Source organism: Dermacentor andersoni, chromosome 1, assembly GCF_023375885.2.
Source record: "Dermacentor andersoni chromosome 1, qqDerAnde1_hic_scaffold, whole genome shotgun sequence".
In the NCBI taxonomy this organism is placed as follows: domain Eukaryota; kingdom Metazoa; phylum Arthropoda; class Arachnida; order Ixodida; family Ixodidae; genus Dermacentor; species Dermacentor andersoni.
The window spans coordinates 340,823,365-340,844,215 of NC_092814.1; the positions used below are offsets into that span (position 1 = coordinate 340,823,365).

The following is a 20,851-nucleotide window of genomic DNA, read 5'->3' on the forward strand; positions in this document are numbered from 1 at the left end:
CGTCAATTGGGTGATTACATCATATGGGTATGGGCGGCTGAAAATTCCGCCGAGCAGTGTGCTGCGATCGGCAGCAATGTACATTTTTAACACCTTATAATGAGTTACACGCTTTATGCGGAACACTTAGATGCGTCAAATAATGATTTGAAGGACTTTATCTAACGACTCAGTACGTTTGTACAAAATCATCAATGTTGTTTCAGGGTCCCTTCAATCGCAGCGTATACCCTCCATTGCTGTTGCTTTATCATGGTCACAGAGCCTGCGTGCAGTGTAGCAGATTCTGGTCCCCTCCTCCTGGTTCTTCAATAAATTTGGTTAAGAACCTATTTTGAAGCAATTTTCTTAACTTCAATGTGACTAAAAGGTGGTCAATATATCTATCATGTCGCTCAAAACATTTTCTCGTTGGTAAATAGAAAAAAAATGTTGCTAAACAGGCCAGAATGTCTCTAAATCTTGCGACAATATCACTAAAATAGCAATACAGTCAAACCCACTTCAGTATTCAGTCGAACCCAACAGTGTTCAAGTGCCACGAAAATTCCGTTGTTATAACCGATAATTGTTATAGCCCGGTTGCATGAAAAAATAAAAATAGGGGGATGACAGACCTGATGTGAGAAAAGTGTAATGCTGGGAGGCCAGTGCCCTTGCCCACCACTTTCCTCCATCTGGCTGCTGATTGTGTTCACTCGTTTAGCTGCTTCCTGGGTGCTCCGATTGCATGTAACAAGCCGCGGCTGTCGTCGTTAAAGAATGGCACTGCTATAACAACTGCAAATAAGGGTCGCGGGTGGCAAGCGATATGCAAGCACCATCAAGGCATCGCTTTGGTGACCCCAAAAGGGGCCTTTTCAAAATTATGAGAAGGCTGCCGTGGCAGCCTGTCAGCTTGAGAAATCCAGAAGAAATGCTGAGGCGAGATCGCCACAAGCATCTCGCCACGTACTTCTCACTGGCTTGCACGAGAAAACCCTATGTCTGTCAGCCTTGCATGCTTTGTGCAAAGCTTGCCAACATTCTTTTCCAAGGCATTCAGGTGCTCCATGTAGTGCAACGGAGGGTTCCTCGCAAAAACGAAGCCCCGGAGGGAACTGAATCATCTGCCGGGTCTCCTGTGAAGACAACGTTGAGGCAGCTTGCCCTACTGCATTATCGCTGCCGTCGTCACTGTTCCTATTGGATGCAAGCACGTTTGTGACAATCACCTCATTGGTTAAAAGCACTTAGTTTCCAAATCTGTAGCCATGCACTTCTTTTCACCGGCAACGTCGTTCATTGCCGATGATCAGCAGGTGCATCAGCCATCTCCCATTTCGTCGGCGAGTCAAACGAGGCTGAGAAACCGCATGGCCAGGAATGATTTCAATGCAACAAACAAAGATCAACGCGAGCGATTAAGCTCTTTGCAGAACTGCGCTGAATAAAAATCCAGCGAGCAACATACGAGCAGCCCAGTTGGCGCAGTCCATTCGTGTTTAGGAGGGTGGGGTGACTTAGAGCTATGGGTGCAGCCCATTCATGTTCGAAGGGGTGGAAGGGTGATGGCTGGAAAATGAATGTGCGGCGGCTGTTGAAGCAGGGGCCCATCGTTCAGCAGCTTGAGTTTGTCATTTTCTTATTTATTTATTTTTTCAAGGATTTTGCATTTCACTACCTTTCGGCTCGGACACCCAGCAGCCAGACTTCATCGTTATAACCGATAATGCAGCATCAGGGTATTGTAGTAAGCGGCTTATTTCACCATGGAAAACATACAAAAGTCGACGGTGCAACAGCTTCTCATTGTTATAACCGATGTATTGTTAAAACCGGTATCACCATAAGTGGTTTCAACTGTACTGATGACTTCTAGTGGATGTCTAGTGCCCAGCAAAAAATTTTGTTTTTTTTTTTTTCTTGTGCAACAAAGTGCTTTCACTGGACTCCCTTCAACAAGAAATTATGGGTCCTGCTGCCTAATGAACCATCATTGATATTTTTATATGGCCCATTAGAATGTGGCATTTTTCTCAAATTCTACACCATTTTGCCCTTTCTGTTGTTTGTTGCATGACAAAGCACCTTTATCCAATTATTTATGTTTGACTGCCAGAATCGTATAGTAAAATGACCGTGAACAAAGCTGAAAGTTTTATTACATTCAGACCTGCCCCAAGTTGTGCTTCTTTGTGCAACAATAGTTCCAACAAAAATAACATAATGGCCAATGCTAGGGGTGCACATCAAAGTGCAACTTTTCTAAATTATGCAAAGTGTTTCTGTAATCATGAAATTAAGCCTTTAATCTAAAAAAGTTTCTGCCTGAAATATTTTTGGAAGGCATTTCACTAAGTGTAGTAGTTAGCCACAACTTTTTAAATGGGTATAAATTGAAGGGCTTCCACTTCGTAGCAGGTGTATTTGGCTTGAAATAACACCTTTGCAGTAATATTCAAAATTAATGAGAAATTTTTCATCTGGGATTGGCAAAGGGGCTGGTAAATTTTAGAGGTGTGGTCACTGGTTGTTGAATTTTTCAAAGAAGCCCTTTTGTGTCATTTCAGTTGATATTTTTGCTTAATGAATGATCTTTCATTACAAATGGCATACTATTTGGATTTTATCATGTCATGATTACATGCCCCATAGAGCCCGACTATAATAGTGGTCGAAACTTTGCAGCCCTGCAAGGTTTCACTTCATCAGTTGCAACAACGTACAAGCAGATGCCACTCCGCTCATATGGTGTTGCAAGCCACGTAATACAAAGCACAGTTTCCCATAGACTTTTCAGATTTCAGAAAGAAAAAGCTAGTCTTTGGTGGTCTTGGTGCCTGGCACAGGTAAACAGGCAAAAATAGGCATTTTCGTTGGACAATTGACGCTTGTTTGATGTGTATGTGCGCTGGCCAGGACCTTTGGTCGGGATTGAAATACCATAGGTAATGGAAATCTACTAATATGCCAAGGGCAGCGCTTTGCACCATGCTGTTTCAAAATAGTATTTTAGCTTAAAACGGCACCGAGCCTGTGCCAAATGAAGCATAAGAATGAAAACGTCCTTCAATTTATGGTATCGTGGTACAAAAACAACCTAAAGCATAATCATAATAATGGAAGTCAACAGAGCAACCACAGCCACAAATGTAGCTGACATCGTTGGTAGTATTATTTGGTTATTTATTTTCACATAACATAATTTAACCACAGACCAGGGGTAATAAATCTGCTTGTATGGCTTTTTTCTTCCTCCATTTATGGCGAAGCAATTGTGATGGCAGAGAGTTAGTCAAACCTCAATATATAGAACACGGATATATCGAATCATTGTGTATATTGGAATGCTTTTTATATCACTTGGAAAATCACACGTATTTTTAATTTATTTCGAACGGGGTCGGAAGTAAAATGGTTATATCGAACTCTGCCACCCCAGACCACATGCTCTTTGTTGACATGCGATTATCTGTCCCACAACACCCTCGAAGATAGCGGTGGCACGATGGCGTTCCCGACTGGTGCGCACTATTGCAGCACACATCGATCGCGCCGAGGGCGCCATTTGAACATAGCGGCGCACACACACGGTGGCTTGGCTAGTTCGACAACGTCAACAACGCACTGCATTTGCAGCTCTCTGTGCCTGCCACGCCTCGCGAGGACTGGCAGTTAACATCCACAAAACGCGCTACAGTGCGCGCTCACTGGGCTCACTCGTACACATCTTGGCAGACACCACTTAATACTTTGTTATTGACAGTGTTTCAAAATGCTTCAGTTGACAGACGTAGAGTTTGCAGCAGAAGTGGCGGCCAAATGAAGACGCTGCCAAGGTTGATCCTGCAAGCCCTGATGTTGTCCCACTCCCGACTTGAACTGGAGCTGTAGCTGCTTGGGCCCTTCTATGCCGCTACTGCGGCACAATAGAAGGCACCGGCCTATCGCTCGTGAATTGTTTAGACTATGTTGAGGACTTTGTGTTAAGCACGAGGCTGCCAATAAGAAGCAGGCTACACTGCTGCAGTAGTTTCAGTCAAATGAATACTTTCTGTGATGCTTCAAGTGAGTATTTACTGTGCCACAACTAGGGCGCGATCGGGAATCGTGGTTCAGAGTGCGTGTTCGGTGGCGTCACGCCCGATTGGCCTAGGCCGTGCCGACTTTGCGCAGCTGACAAAGTTGGCATGGTGTGAGCTGATGTGTGTGGGGCCACCTATGGGAGTGACCATGCAGCAGCCTCACTTGTATGTATTGCCAGGCTGCCTGTTGTTTCAATAGCAATTATAGGGACAGTGGATTTTTCAGTGGACAGTGGCTAATTGCACGCAGGGCAACCGAACACAGGCTCTGAACAATGATCCCCAATCACGCCCTTGATTAATTGATTGATTCGCAGAAGCTTTTGACGCGTTTTTTACGTGGTTTTATACATAGAATTTTGGCTATATCGAACTATTACGTGAGCACTGCATTGTTCAATATATTGAGATCCGACTGTATTTTGAAAGCGCCTTTTTCCCGTCCTCCTTTCAGTCCAACGTGAACCCTATGACGGCTGACTTCTCGAGGGAGATGCGGGACAAGACAATGTTCAAGGCAGTCCAGATACGGTCATGGGTGGTTGTGTGCACCCGCCGGGACATACAGAATGCTCAGGACTTCGTGCGTGAGCTGATGTGTGTGGGGCCACCTATGGGAGTGACCATGCAGCAGCCTCAATTGTATGTATTGCCAGGCTGCCTGTTGTTTCAATAGCAATTATAGGGACAGTGGATTTTTCAAAAGTCTCAATGCAGTAAGATTGCGCCCTGCCCGCAGTATGCTGTGGGTGTGAAGGAAAGCGTGCAAGGGTAAGCTGAGAAGGATGGTTGCTTGATGTGTGCCCAGTGTTGGAGGTCATGTGATCAAGCAAACATGCAAAGGGAGGTGAGCATGCATTTCTTTCTCTAGCCCTGCCACGGCCATACATGGCTTTCCACACGTCTGAGGACATATGTGGCCTATGCACCCTATCTTTGTGGTAAATGGGGTGGGTGCGAAAGCTAAGGGTGAGCCAAGATGGCACTAGAATTCGTGTGCTGCCTTTCTGTGCTTTTAGTATTGGAGATAGCATGATCTCAACTGTCTGTGATGCAGTAGAGAGAGAAGCATATATAAGAGTTTGCTCCCTGTTGCCAGTGCTTTTCATAATGCCTGCATTGTGAATCATTTCCTTACTACACAGGTATCATCCAAATTGCTCCCTCTCTGCTGCCAAAGTGATAATTTGGTTTTGTGAATATGAGTGAATTTGCGAAGTTTCGAGAAGAGAAAGGAAATGCTTGAATTCAAATCTACAATTGAGAGAGAACTACGGAAGGAAATAAGAGACCTAAAAAACAGTGTGAGCTTTTTGATTGAAGAAGTCGAAAAATTAAAGGGAGAAAACGTTGATCTTGCGAGGGACAACAAGTCTCTAAGGAGCAAGTCTCTAAGGAGCACAAGCACGGCTGGCTCGGCGCTTTAGCTTGGCGTAGCGAACGTTGTACGCTGTGTTTCCTGCTCTATGTGCTAGCGCTATGCCAGGCTGTTGCGCATATAACTGCAGCAAGAAGCCTGAAGATGGTTATGCCGTTTTATGATACTACAAGGAAAGCATAACGGCTTGCGCAGGAAGCAGTGGCTGCATGACATTGGCCGAAAGAACTTCGTTCCGACCGTAGAACAGCGTTGTTTGCGAGCTGAGGCATCTTTCTTATAGCTCGTAGCAAAGCATCCCGTAATGCTGCGTTTTTTTTTTTCATTCTTCCAGCCTGCTCACCAGCATTAAAAAAAGCAATCTGCGTTGGGGGCTGAGTCGATGGCGGCTCATACCTTTGTTCGTGCTGTGTTCTTGCCGCTCATTTTACATTGAAACGAATGTTTGCAAGTTTATACTGCTGATAAAACTACTATCCATACTTCATGTAGCTGTCTACTCATTTGCTATCACAATCGATGGTTTGCGCTTTGGGGGAAACTGACTTTTCTAGAGGTGACTGGGGGGCAGCTCAAAAATTTTACCCCACATAAGGAACGCACCCCCCAACATCGCGCGCATTTTTTCGTGAAAAAAAAAGTGCGTTGATTATGCAAGTAATGACGGTACTGCTCATTACATGGTGACAAAAAGGAGAAGCCACTTCTTGGTTTTAGTCTTCTGCACGTTATCTACACATGTCCATCCCAGCTTGTATGCAGTTATGCCCTCTTTATCGCCAATGTATCAAAAATAAGTGAGTGGGCGCACTCTGCAATCAATGCGCCAAAGCTATGAGTGATGGCGACTACAACAGCACACGGATGTTCAGAGTCTAATGTTTCTTGATGGTCCATCAAGTAAGCTAGTGAATAGCAGTAATCCATCTTTGTTACAAGCTGTTGCAAAGTACAGAACATCTAGGTTCCGAACCTTGCGCACAGCAAGAAAAAATCTGTCGTAACTGAGCTCACCCGTAAGCGATTAAGCAGAAAATAAACAATCCGATAGTGACCGCACCAAGGAACTTTACTGAGTCAGAAACATGACAAGCTACTGGTTCAATGTCTTCTCCAAAATAAACAACTAAAAAGCAAAATATGCTGATCCTGATTTAGTTCACAATCAGGTTTGGGCAGTTTGAACTACATTTCTAGCCCCTCTTTTAGGACGAGCACAGTATACACTGTTTGAAGAAGGCATAATGAGCTCCGAAAGTGCTTAATATCCTCTGAAGCTGTGGCCAAAGTTTCGTATCACCCGCCCAGTCACCGTCGGTGATGTCCGCCGAAACGGAGGTTAACTGGGCCACACCAGTGTCATGCACATCAACACGGAGGCAGCTGAGGCAACGAATGGATGCGTCACCACGTGAGCAAACAAGCCAGCACCCATGGAATCGCTGTGAAAAAGGGTCAATAGCAGCAGTCTAGACTACCTCTACCTTTGAAAGATGATCTTCCACGTAAGACGGGCACTACATGCAGGTTGCAATAGTTAGCATGTAGTACAGTTTGTGCGTTTGTAACTTGGCTGTTGGTGTGACTACAGAGTGGATTCTTGTAGAAGAATGTTCATTTGGACTGTGCTTTACCGGTTGGTTGCTGAAGAATGAAATTTGCTTCCAAGTGTTCAACTGGACTGCCAGATGTTTGACCTCTGCAATGGATCAACATTTTTGTCTTACTTGTTTTCCAGAGTTGCTCTGGATGACGACCGCGTAGCCAGCTATATAAATAGCCTCAAGAACATTCCCACGGAGACTCAGATGCTTATGGCAGTGTTCCCTAACAATCGCAAAGATCGTTACGACAGTGTCAAGAAGGTGGCTTGTGTCGACATGGGATGTGAGTGGTTTGGCCTCTGCACAGCTGATCGCTGTCTTGTGCAATCAAATGATTTACTGTGTTGCTCTAAGCTTCACCATTGGGTTTCTCCTGTTGCAGTGCACACACAGGTGATGCTGGGCAGAACCATCAGTAACAAGAAGAACCTCAAGTCTGTGGCGACCAAGGTGGTGATTCAGATGAACTGCAAGCTTGGTGGAGAAGCCTGGGCCTTGGAGATCCCTGTACGCACTTTTTTAGCAGCTGCTGTATTGTTCTAGCTTGCTCTCCATCCATTGGTAGGGTTCATGGCTAGGGAGGATTTTTTGGGGCGCGTTAGGCACTTTATGGCCTTGCAAGCTGAGCTGGACTATAAAGGTCTCAGTAGCAGTACTTTTCAAGCATTTGTTGAGCATGATGCTATATATGCACATCTGCGATTCGACTACAAGTAGGATAGTGACGTTAAAGAACACAGTGGCAATACTGTGAAAGACAAAACTAACTTTTATTGGGTGAACCTGTGCCCACAAAAACAAGCTACACTTAAAGCACAACGATAGCGGCAAACACGGTCGGCGATCGGCGAAAACCTGATCAGCGGGTCAAGCGCGTCGGCTTTTATACATCAGTCGTCAAATCTTCCGGAGTAATCGCTGGGACCTGTGTGCCTTCCACAAAGTTCTACACTATTCGCGTCATGTGTACATGCAATCAGATTACACAAGGTTTGGTGACAGGCTGCGAATGGAACCATCGATAACATTCCAGAAACTTCCGATACATGCGGGCACGTCCTGCACTCTGCAATAACATTTGTTGGGTGGTGAAACGTGGTTGCTCGATAAAGATAAACAAGTACACGTGTCAATACCCCCCTCTTAAAAAAGGCATCGACTCGATGCTGCAAACAAACAAAAAGTAATAAACAAAAAACACCCGTAGGCAAAGAAACAACGAACTAATGAAGTTTGTTAGCGTGCGTAAAAAGGGCTCAAGATGCACCACGTAGACCACTTCAGATCGTGCGCGGCACCGTAGTGAATGCGAAATGCCGTCTGGCACAACCTCATAGTCCAATTCGCAAATACATTGGATGATCTTGTAGGGTCCGAAATAGCGTCACAATAGTTTCTCACTCTGTCCTCGTCGGCTATCGGAGTCCAAACCCAAACACGTTCACCGGGCTGGTACTCCACGTAGCGTCGTTGGAGGTTGCAGTGTCGGCCGTTGGTACGCTGCTGGTTCTTGATCCATAGGCAGGTGAGCTGTCCGGCTTCTTCGGCGCACTGGAGATAGGTGGTGATGTCAAGATTCTCTTCGTCGGTGACGTGTGGCAGCATGGCGTTGAGAGTCGTCAGGTTCCTGTCGTAAATCAGCCTGAACGGCGTGATCTGTGTTGTTTCTTGCACCGCCGTGTTGTAAGCGAAGGTTACATATGGCAGGATGGCATCCCAGGTCTAGTGTTCGGCTTCGACGTACATTGCTAGCATGTCGGCGAGGGTCTTATTCAGGCGCTCCGTGAGACCATTCGTCTGTGGGTGGTAGGCAGTTGTCCTCCTGTGCCTTGTCTGACTACTGCAGAATGGCCTTGGTGAGCTCCGCTGTAAAGGCCGTTCCTCTGTCAGTGATGAGGACTTCTGGGGCGCCATGTCGCAGCAGGATGTTATCGACGAAGAATTCCGCCACTTTCGCTGTGCTACCTTTCGGCAGAGCTTTTGTTTCAGCAAAGCGGGTGAGGTAGTCCGTTGCCACGACAATGCACTTATTTCTGGTTGTTGACGTCGGAAAGGGTCCCAACAAGTCTATCCCGATCAGCTGAAATGGTCGGCAAGGAGGCTTGATCGGCTGTAGTATCCCGCTGGCCTTGTTGGTGGGGTCTTGCATCGCTGAGTCTCGGCATGTCTTGATGTAACGGGCAACATTGGCGGTCAGGCGTGTCCAGTAATACCTTTCCTGTATCCTCGATAGTGTCCGGGAGAATCCGATGTGCCGAGCGGTTGGATCGTCATGCAGGGCATGCAGTACTTCTGGACGCAGCGCTGAGGGAACAACAAGAAGGTAGTTGGCGTGGACTCGTTAGAATTTCTTCTGTACTAGTAGGTTGTTTTGAAGTGAAAATGAAGACAATCTTCACTTAAATGCCCCAAGGACAACGTCGGTGTGCCCATCCAAATACTCCACGAGGCTTTGTAGCTCTGGGTCTGCTTGTTGCTGTTCAGCGAAGCCTTCTGCGCTTATTATTCCAAGGAAGGCGGCGTCATCCTCGTCATCTTGCGGCGGCGAATCAGTGGGGGCGTGCGATAGGCAATCGGCGTCAGAGTGTTTTCGTCCAGACTTGTAGGTTACAGTGATGTCGTATTCTTGTAGTCTGAGGCTACGCTGCGCCAGCCGTCCTGAAGGATCCTTTAAATTCACTAGCCAACACAATGCGTGATGGTCGCTGGTGACTTTGAATGGCCTGCCATACAGGTAAGGGCAAAATTTTGCAGTAGCCCAAACAATGGCGAGGCATTCCTTTTCGGTCGTAGAATAATTGCCTTCTGCTTTTGACAACGACCGGCTAGCGTAAGCTATCAACCGTTCAAGTTCGTTTTTCCTTTGGACTAGAACGGCACTGATGCCTAGGCTACTGGCGTCAGTATGGATATCTGTATCGGCGTACTTGTCGAAGTGTGCAAGCACCGGTAACGACTGCATGCGTCGTTTGAGTTCTTCAAATGCGTTTGACCTGCAGTGTTTCCCACTTGAACTCGACATCACATTTACTTAGATGTGTCAACGGCTGAGCGATGTGTGAAAAGTCCTCGACAAAGTGCCTGTAGTAGGCACACATGCCAGGGAATCTATGCACTGCCTTCTTGTCGATGGGCTGCAGGAACTTTGCGATGGCACCTGTCTTCTGTGGGTTGGGGCGGACTCCAGATTTGCTGATGACGTGGCCCAGGAACAGAAGCTCATCGTACGCGAAGAGGCACTTTGCCGGCTTCAGAGTGAGCCCTGATGCCTTGATGGCCTCTAGTACTGTCGCAAGGCGCCTAAGGTGATCGTAGAAATTTCCAGCGAAGACGACGACGTAATCCAAGTAAACAAGACAGGTCTGCCATTTCAACCCTGCTAACACTGTGTCCATGACACGCTGGAACGTTGCAGGCGCCGAACACAGTCCGAATGGCATGACACTCATAGAGGCCGTCTGGGGTGATGAAGGCGGTCTTTTCACGATCTCTCTCTTCGACTTCTATTTGCCAGTAGCCAGACTTGAGATCCATTGATGAGAAATATTTAGCGTTGCAGAGCCTATCCAATGCATCGTCTATCCATGGAAGGGGGTATACGTCCTTCTTAGTGATCTTGTTCAGTTGATGATAATCGATGCAAAAACATAGGCTTCCATCCTTTTTCTTCACTAAGACAACAGGAGATGCCCACGGGCTTTTAGACGGCTGGATGATGTCATCGCACAGCATTTTGTTGACTTGTTATGGCTTCACATTCTCACGTTGAAATGCGGTAAGGGCTCTGGCAGAGTGGTCGAGCGCACTCTTCGATTAATATGCGATGCTTTGCGACTGGTGTTTGTCGAATCCTCGATGACGTCGAAAAGCAGTCTTTGTACCGTCGAAGCAGACTTTTGACCTGTTGCGGCTTAATCATGGGGAGACTTGGATTTATGTCGAAGTCTGGTTCAGGAACTACAGTTGTTGGGGTAGATGCGGCAGAATCTGAGAGGACAAGCACATTGCTGGTTTCTAGAATTTCCTTGATATATGCGATCGCCGTGCCCTTGTTGACATGCTTGAACTGCTGGCTGAAGTTTGTCGGCAGCACTTTTGCTTTCACTCCGTGCAGTGTAGCGATCCCTCTTGCGACGCAAATTTCACAGTCAAGCGCTTTGTTCATCTGCAGGTGTTTCGGTGCTGACGGAAATGACAATGCTGGAGCACAGTGGGATGCTCACTTGATCTTCTACCACACTCGAGGCGTGGTGACTACGAGAGCTCTCCGGTGGTATCGCTTCATCTTCCACAGCGTTATCGATTTTGACTTCAGGTCTAGGATTGCGCCGTGTTGGTTCAGGAAGTCCATGCCGAGAATGACGCCTCATGAACACTGTTGGAGGATAACGAAGGTGGCAGGGTAGGGTCCAGTCTTGAACTGTAATTCTTGCGGTGCAGATTCCAGTAGGCGTAATTAGGTGTCCTCCAGTGGTCCGAATTTGAGGGCCTTCCCATGCAATCTTAACCTTCTTCAACTGGGCTGCGATGGGTCCACTTATGATGGAGTAGTTAGCCCCTGTGTCCACAAGGCGGTGACTGTGTGGCCGTCGAGAAGCACGTCGAGATCGGTGTTTTTTTGTCTTGCGTTGCAGTTAGGTGTCTGCGTCGGATCACTGCTGCGTCGTGTTGACATGTCAAACCGCGGAAGTTCGTGTTCGGGCTTGGGTCACGGCTTTGTGAGGCATCCGGTACATAAACACAAAGCAACTCCACCGGATGTCACGTGGTAGTGACGTTAAAGAACACAGTAGCAATACTGTGCAAGACAAAACTAACTTTTATTTGGCAAACCTGTGGCCACAAAAACAGGCTACACCTAAAGCACAACGCTAGCGGCGAACACAGTCGGCGATCGGCGAAACTCTGATCAGCGAGTCAAGCGCGTCGGCTTTTATAAATCAGTCGTCGAATGTTCCAAAGTAATCGCTGGGACCGGCGTGTCTTCCACAAAGTTCTACATTATTCATGTCGCGCATACGTGCAATTAGATTACACAAGGTTCGGTGACAGGCTGCGAATGGAACCATCGATAACATTCCAGAAACTTCCGATACATGCGGGCATGTCCTGCGATCTGCGATAACATAGCTTGGGCGGTGAAACGTAGTCTCCCAATAAAGATAAACAAGTACATGTGTCAATATGATGGCTGAAATATTCTCAAAATTGGTTCAGTCGAGTGCGGCTTCTAGCAGTAGCATGCCCAAATTTGTGTAGAAAATATTACGCAATGACAAGAACCTGATAGGTACAGTGCTCACGGAATGAAACGCGTCAATTTAGAGCTAAGTAATGCGCATACTTTCGCTTCAACCGGCTGCAGTTCGTGTCACATCGACGTAATTCTGGCGCGTACACTTACATCGGAGTCCTCGTCACCTTTGGTGACCAAATTCCTAGCGACATGACATTGTGCTCTCGCGTACTTTGCACATATGTAGGGTTGTACTAAATACTCCGTGTCCTATTTCAATGCGTGAGCACTGTACATTTGATTTGCCTGTTCCACCTGAACCAGTTCACGAGGTGCTGCACCCTGCCATTTGTTTCAGTGGTGTAGCAATGGCCCCCTCTGAACCAGGCCATTTGTTTCAAAAGGTGCAGGAAAGGTGCAAGGCTGGTTCATGATTTTGCTGCAGTCACTCCACTGTCAGTGCGCCTTGGTGCAGGCATACAAGTGCGAAGCAGCGGCATCACAGACGACGCAGCACACGGGCACAAGTGTCCTTAAAACCCCGCTTACGCAAGTCTGATGTGCCTACGCAAGTGTGGTGTGTATTTACGCCCCAGTAGCCGATCGTACCTGCAGTGCAGGGCCTCTCAAACATACACATTTTGTGCACGTTAGTCGGACATAACGCCTGCACCGCATCTGCATCTTGGCATTCATTTCTAGTGTCGCACTGTGCCTGTACTGCATAAAATCGAGCTGCACAATTTCTGAACTTCTCTTGAATGCCGGGAACTGGTTCACAGTGCTGCAGGCAAATTGAATGGACCTAATGAAACGCGTGCCAATAACCTGCTCATGTGCCTGGTATTGACCTCCCAACTTGACGTTGGTGCTAGGTTGTTACCGGGATTTCATTGCCTAAGATGCTAACAGTCATTCCAAATTGCCAGTGTGAACCCAGTGCCACCCCTTTTCTGACACTCCCAGAGGTGCAAGATTGATTCTCACGAATCTGATAAGAGGAGAGAAACAGTAGATCCCAGATATATCAAACTCAGGTAAATTGAATTATTGTCTCTTTCGAAGAGTTGTAAAATCCCCTTAAATGTCCTATGCAAAAGTATAGCGATGCATTATGTGTATATTGAACTTTTGTTCGCTGCCACATTTGATATATCGAATGCTGCACCGCGCCACACTCTTGCAAGTGAGCTGCTTCTTACGGAGACTCGATCACTTCTCGCATCATCGGAAATATTTTTTGCTGACAAACTTGAAATTACATTGTTTCGGCAGATGCTGTAAAACAAGAGATTGTATCTAAAGGGCACTACATGCCACTGAAGAAAAATTAGCAAGGCGCTCTCAGTCTTGCTAGCTGCGCATACGGGTGGCACGTGCAAACTGTAGCCATTCGTTATCAGCCAAAGCAGATTGCCACTCAGCCTGAAGAATGCAAAAGGCGTGCACAGTCTGTCATGCAAGAGCCATCCAGTTTTTTGCATAGCACAAATAACTCTCCTCAAGCCCTCGCACCTGCTACAGTCAAACCAACTTATACCTGTTTTAACAATATATATATAGGATACAACGAGCAGCCAATGCACCGTCAACATTTGTATGCGTTGGATGGTAAATTAAGCCACTTACTGCAATCCTTCCATGCCACATTGCCGGTTATAACAAATAAATCTGGCTACTGGGTGCATGGGCCAAAAGCAAAAACAATGCAAAATTCTCTAGAGAAAAAAATTCGCAAGCCACTGTGATGCACTTGCCTTTGTGCCATGCACGACACATGTCAGGCACACGGCAGCCTCGCACCTCTCTCCCATATCCCTTCCACCAACTCGCCGATGTCGGACGGGAAGAAGGGAGACCGGAGAGGGGCAAAAAGGCCATGCAGTGCGGGGTGCACGGTACAGAGGCGCAGGCACCAAGTAACCAGATTTGTTGCAGCCAGTGATGGTGGCATGGGAGCATTGTACTGTAGCAGCAGTTTATTTACCTACAGGACACACATAAGTGTTGAAGATGCAGCAGCTAGCTGCTTGTTAATAGATATGAGTATTGAAAAAAAAAAAGCTTTTACTACGATATTTTCCACTTCCCATTCTGCCCTGCAGCAGCTCGTCAGTGCACATAAGCAAGCAGCCAGCAGTGTCGGCATAAGGCAACCGACGCAGAGCCGGAAATCCAACAGATGCATGAGAAGTCTTGTGTGCTTGTGCGTAAACTAAGCTCCAAATTGCATGGGTGAACACGTGTGTCCAATACGATCTCGGTGCCTTCCGGTGGGTAATCGGTTCGAACTTCACACTTGCTCTCGTACTTCCCACATGTGCTAGGGCAGTATTGCAAAATATACAGCTGACAGTGTAGGTGCTCTCCCCCTCGTGATGAAGATGGTGCCGCTTGGATGCAACCGGAAGCTGCAACACATCTCACACATCTGGGTTTACAGTTTCACACGGGTCAATATATGAGATGGGACGTGCGTAATCTTGCATCGTATACGCCCTTTTCGCAGAGCACTTTGTTCTAGAGGAATGAGATGGCACTTTGGCTGCACATTGTATTGGGCGAACGCATGCTAAAGAACACAAATGCAAAACCATTACTACTTCTACCTTGCTACTGTGCGATTCTACCCTGCTACTGTGTGATCAGCTATTGGAAATGCAACGGGTGATTGCTAACACACTAATCCTTTCATGCTGCAAAATATGGAACGGAAGAGGTAGGACGTATGCAGTAGTTGGCTGCAAAAAGTTAACGGACTGCTGCTACACAAGGACTGCCTGTGTTATGGCCTTTCGCAATGCATGGCTCTCTTGGAGGATAAAAAAATTCACTCATCTGCCAGTGTTGTATCGCTCACTGCAAGAGAAAGAACTTCAGCTTTGAAACATTGGGAAGAGTGAGCACCACTCGTTACAGTGACAAAGGGGTGGTGCCACTTCCTGGCATAAGTTTTTTGCACATTACACACATCCACACCAACTCGCCCTCAAACTTGTGCAACTATTTCAGCCATTTATCACGAATAAGTGAATGGAATCAATGTGCGGAAGCATAGGTGATGACTACACCGACAACACATGCCTGTTGGAAGCTGAATGTTTTGTGACAGTCCACAGACATTAAGCGAATGACTAGCAATAATACCGTATTTACTCGCGTAATGAACGCACTCCCAAATTAGTCGTGAAAAATCTGAATTTTTTTTTTGTTTGTGTAATGGACGCACCCCCAACTTGCTACTGTGCAGCCCCACGATCGAACAGCCACGCTGTAATAGTTTTTCAGAGAGACTACAATCATTTGACTCTCGCACATGCAAACCAAGCGCACATAATGCTTAACACATCCTTTCTGCCAGTGCTGGGGCAAAAGCACCTTGCAGACTCAAGAGAGAAAAAAAAACGCAACTGGCTCTCAGCAACATATACAGTGTATATACTTTGCGCTGAAGTAATAGGAGAGCACGCACATGAGATACGCGGCGGGGTGCAGCATGCAGGAAAGTAAAGAAGGGGCTGCGGGCACTTGGTCGGCATAGTGGACATAGGGCGCAGTGTCGAATTCGCGTTTCTGTGGCCCGCTTTTCTGCGTGCCTTGGGTTTCGATGTGGGTAACGGGCCTTAAGTTTAGTTATACGCCTGCTGCGGGGCATAGACTTTATCTAAAAGGGAAACACTGATCACACACCGATAAACTTTGGCATGCTGATGAGCAGGACGGTTGCGGAAAGAGACGCACCCAGCATGCTTGTCAAAACGGATGCACACCTCAACGTGACGCTGGCGATAACGGCAGACAGCCGAAAGCGGTTTGGGGCGTGATCGGAGATCGCTGTTGGGGGGGGAGCGCGTGTTCAGTTTCATCGCGCGTGATTGGCCTAGGCCGCGCCGACTTCGCACAGCTGATGCGTTGGTTCTTTATTTATGCGACAGCGTTAAGGAGCTCGTGTCGCAGAAAAGTCGGTGTCGGCGGCGTTGGCCGTGAGCGAAAAATGGCGGAAGGCAATTCATAAATAAGAACAACTTGCAAGATGGGCTGGGTGAAAATCGAACCAGGGTCTCCGGAGTGCGAGACGGAGACGCTACCACTCAGCCATGAGTTCGATGCTTCAAAGTGGGACAAAAGCGCCTTTAGTGAATGCGGTGTTGCCTTAGAAACGTGCCGTAGAAAGTTATACTGCGGTGTATATCTGTAATTATGAGCATGTAAATTACAGAAGTCGCAGTTAAACGCGTAATGAAGTACGTTTCCGCGACATTTCTTCTGCGCTTGTCACACACGCAGAGCCATCTCTCGGCAAACACAGAAGACCCCCTCCTCGCAATGTACGGTGCTGCCCCGACAGGTGGCGCGCCACTCGCCCGCGTCTCCCCTTCGTCTCGTTTGAGCACATTGGGGCCGTGCGGGGACCGGTGCGAGGATGCTCCAATACCCTTGGGTTTAATAAGTTTTCTCGCTCTCTCCCCTTCCGACTACCAGCGTGCGTCACTCGAACCCTCGTGTTTAGGCGACGCGGCTCCTCTTTCCGCTCACAGCGCGATGCCTAGGTGCAGCGTCCGATGCGGGACGCATCTGACGTGATCGCTGCACCGTAGCGCGTCTGGTAGGAAAGCATCCCCTGCGATGTGTGCCGTGCTGTTGGCAAGGAGTCATGCGTCTGTGTGGTGCTCCCAAGTGAAATAGAGGATAATTCCATCGAGGCGTCAGCCTCATGATCGCATCCGCCTTGTTGTAATCGCACCGCTGGCACGAGTTGTTGGAATCTCAGTGCTGACGCCCGTTATTGCAAATGGGTCGCAAGCCCCAAGGGTAGCGTTGGCCTGGCGGCCTGGGGCACAACTGGAAGCATCCGAAGGTCCCGGCAAAGCATGAGTCGACTGGTAACACAACAACTTGTTTATTCTAGCATCGCAAAAGAGCGGGCGGTCAGGTCGACCGAAGTGGAGAGACGGGAGAGCACGTTACTCAACAGCAGAAATCGGAGCCTCTCTCGGCGTCCGGGAGCAGCTGCTCTTATACTCTCGGAGTCGAGGGCAAGAGGGAGGCCTCGTGACGAGACCACGTGACGGCGGGCACGGACAGGCTGAGAGACACGTTGAGACGAGTGTAGTGACGCATCCGCCAAACCGGCGCCGGTCAGACCTCCTCGCCTCACACTTGGGGAGCTCCTCTCCCCGGCTGCCGCGCTTTGACAAGCGTGGGCACACACACACACACGCACACACGAAGACACGTGGCACTGAAACACGCCTGGACGCGCTTGGCGGGGAGGCTTTGCGGGAGCTCCGAACGGGCCAAAATGTCCGCCGCTTTGAACGAAGCCCCGGCGTCCGTTGCATCCGCGCCGGCTATACCGCGCGTCGTAGGCGAAACGTAACAGACCGCCCCGCCGGGGGAAGGAGATCCCGATGGTCAGGGGACTGCATCCGCTGTCCGGAGGGATGTCGCTTGATGATGCTCATAACCGAAGTCGGTCGTCCTTCGGCGTTTCTTGAGCGCAGCGCACCGAGAAGGCCTCGTTCTCTCGTTCAGGTTCACACAGGACACTGCAAAGTGACTTCGGGAGAGTTGACATTTTTGTTCTCGTTCCCGGCAAGCGTTAGAACTACGCCGAAACTCAACCGCTCAGTCAGCAAGCACGGCACAACCCTCACTAAGCCCTGCCAGGCTCTTTCCCCTTTTATACTACTGCCTAGTTCCTTAAAGTAGTTTAGCAGCACTCAGAACGCGTCCACAAATCGGAAAATTGCACTAGAAAGCACATCATCACTTTGAAACACTACACAAAAGCAATATGTTAAAAATCCTGCCTCAGGAAGAAAAACATCAGTAACAAACAATTTTGAGGCTGATCCCCACGTTAGGGGCTTCGACTTAAGCCATCGGCGTTACCGTTGAGACTCCCCTTTTTTTAACGCACCTCAAAGGAATATTGTTGCAAAGCGAGGCTCCAGCGCAGGAGGCGGCCATTTGTGGAAGAGATGGTCTGCAGCCATTGGAGAGGGCAGTGATCCGTCTCGAAGCATGCGAAGCGGAGATCGCAGCGAGCGAGCGTACACCAGCTCAGCTGACGAAAACCCCGTAGCCGCATGCGGCGCGGTCCGTAATGCAAACATCACCCCAGGCAGACACATCTCCCAGTCAGTTTGATGTTCAAAACACAATGCTCTCAACACGCGCTTCGTGACGGAGTGGAGCTTCTCAACGGAATTCGACTGGGGGTGGTGCACTGAGCTGTGTAACAGCTTTACCCCGCACCTTTCGAGAAAGGCTGTCGTCAAAGCGCTAGTAAACACTGTGCCCTGATCTGATTGGATTTCCGCAGGAAAACCAACTCGCGCAAATATGGACAGTAGTGCATTGACTATCTCAACTGAGCTGAGTTCGTTAAGCGGCACTGCTTCAGGGAACTTTGTCGCTGGGCAGATCACAGTCAAAATGTGTCTGTACCCCGTGGCTGTTACCGGCAGAGGTCCCACTGTATCAATAACGAGCCGTCTAAAAGGCTCCGTAATGATAGGTACCAACTTCAACGGCGCCCTCGATTTGTCCCCTGGTTTGCCCACCCGCTGACAGGTGTCACATGTCTTCACAAAGTGGTCTGTGTCCCGAAAACACCCTGGCCAATAGTACTCTTGCAAGAGACGGTCCTTAGTTTTCTTAACTCCTAGGTGTCCGGACCACGAACCCCCATGCGGCAAGCGCAACAGATCCTGACGATAGCATTGAGGCACGATCAGCTGATCGAACTCCACTCCCCTGTGGTCTAGATACTTCCGGTACAGGACCCCACCTCTTTCCACAAAGCGAGCATTTTTCTTGGCGATACCTTCCTTGACAATGCAGCGTATGTTTTCTAGGCTGCCATCCTTCTTTTGCTCGGCTATCAAAGCCGACCGGCTGACTTTTAGCAACCTATTAAGTCCGTCTGACGTAGGCGCGATGAGCAAATCTGCAGATAGCTCTTCTAACTTTCCCGCATCGGGAATTTCCTCTCCAGTATCTGGTGCCTTTAACGCTACAGGCTCAATTTTATTCAGTTCGGGCGTGCTCTGAATATCAGCTTGCTGCGCCTCTGACCCTTTCTCATCGTTCGACAACGTCGGCCCTGCAACTACCGCCTTTGCAGCGAGCTCCCGAACCTTCGATCTGGTAAAGGCCTGAACGCTAGCCTCACCAAACAAAAGCCTCTTCTCGCGCAGGAGGTGATCGGACCTGTTCGAAAATAGGTACGGGTACTGGGGGGGCAGCATAGATGACACTGCGGCCTCCGTCTCAAGCGCTCCGAAAGGTCCTTCAATAAGCACTTTTGCTACGGGCAGACACACGCTATGAGCTTCCACGGCTTGCTTGATCCATGCACACTCGCCCGTGAACATATCGGGTTCTACGTAAGAGGGGTGAACTACATCCATTGTAGCTGCGGAATCACGAAGCACTCGGCACTCTTTCCCGTTCACGAGGAGGTCTCGCATGTAAGGCTCTAGAAGCTTCATGTTCTCGTCAGTGCTGCATAATGACAAAAACACGACTTTTGTTTTTGTTTCTGGACACTGCGCCGAAAAGTGACCCGGCTTCTGGCACGTATAACAAACGCGCGCTTGCCTCGTCTCGAACCGCTTTCTGCGTTCGGCTTCGGTTGCCGCCGTCTACTTACGTTCGGTCGGACTGCTTTCACTCGCATCCGCACTACGTGTGTCCCCCTTTGCTCTCATGGGCGTGAACTTCGGCCTCTCAAACTTGGAGCCAAATTCACCCTTTTGACCGTCCTTAGCTCCGCGAGCCCGACGCGTCACAAACTCCTCGGCTAGCTCGGCGGCTCTAGCCACCGTACTAACGTCTGGCCTATCCAAGGCCCAGTACCGCACGTTCTCAGGTAACCGACTATAAAACTGTTCTAGCCCGAAACACTGCAGAACTTTCTCGTGGTCACCAAACGTTTTCTCTTCTTTGAGCCACTCCTGCATGTTTGACATAAGCCTGTACGCAAACTCTGTATATGACTCACTTCTGCCTTTCTCGTTTTCCCGAAACTTCCGACGGAAAGCCTCCGCTGACAGCCTGTACTTTTTTAGCAGACTCGATTTCACTTTGTCGAAATCCTCTGCCTCCTCTCTCTTCAAGCGAGCGACTACGTCGGCCACCTCGCCGGGTAACGAAGTGAGCAAGCGCTGTGGCCACGTTTCCCGAGAGAACCCCTGCTTCTCGCACGTTTGCTCAAAGTTAACCAGGAACAAACCAATGTCCTCTCCAAGCTTAAACGGCCGCATCAGGTCAGTCATTTTGAACAATACTCGTTCTCCTGCACCGTGTGCCTGACTTCCATTACGAGCGCGTTCCATCTCAATCTCGAGACGCTTCATTTCCAAAGCGTGTTGACGGTCGCGCTCTTCTTTTTTCTCTTGTTGCTATCGCTCTTTCTGTTCTTTAAGTTCGCGCTCCTGTTCCTCTTTCTGTTCTTTACGTTCACGCTCATCTTTCTCTTTTTGCTCTTTAAGTTCGCGCTCCCGTCTTTTTGCCGTCTCCCTCTCCTCAATGGTCTCAAGGCATTCCGACAGCTCGT

The 20,851-nt window shown here is 48.5% G+C and overlaps 1 protein-coding gene across 2 annotated transcripts in view; it reads left to right on the forward strand.

Annotated features, from left to right (window-relative positions):
- Positions 1 to 20,851, forward strand: part of LOC126516760 (piwi-like protein Siwi) — a 173,529-nt gene that overhangs the window by 118,787 nt on the left and 33,891 nt on the right. For both annotated transcript variants that reach the window (XM_055063976.1, XM_055063977.2), the window contains 3 exons: positions 4,522 to 4,709; positions 7,184 to 7,332; positions 7,432 to 7,556. In XM_055063976.1, coding sequence (XP_054919951.1) covers positions 4,522 to 4,709; positions 7,184 to 7,332; positions 7,432 to 7,556 — 462 coding nt within the window. The remainder of the gene's footprint in view (positions 1 to 4,521; positions 4,710 to 7,183; positions 7,333 to 7,431; positions 7,557 to 20,851) is intronic.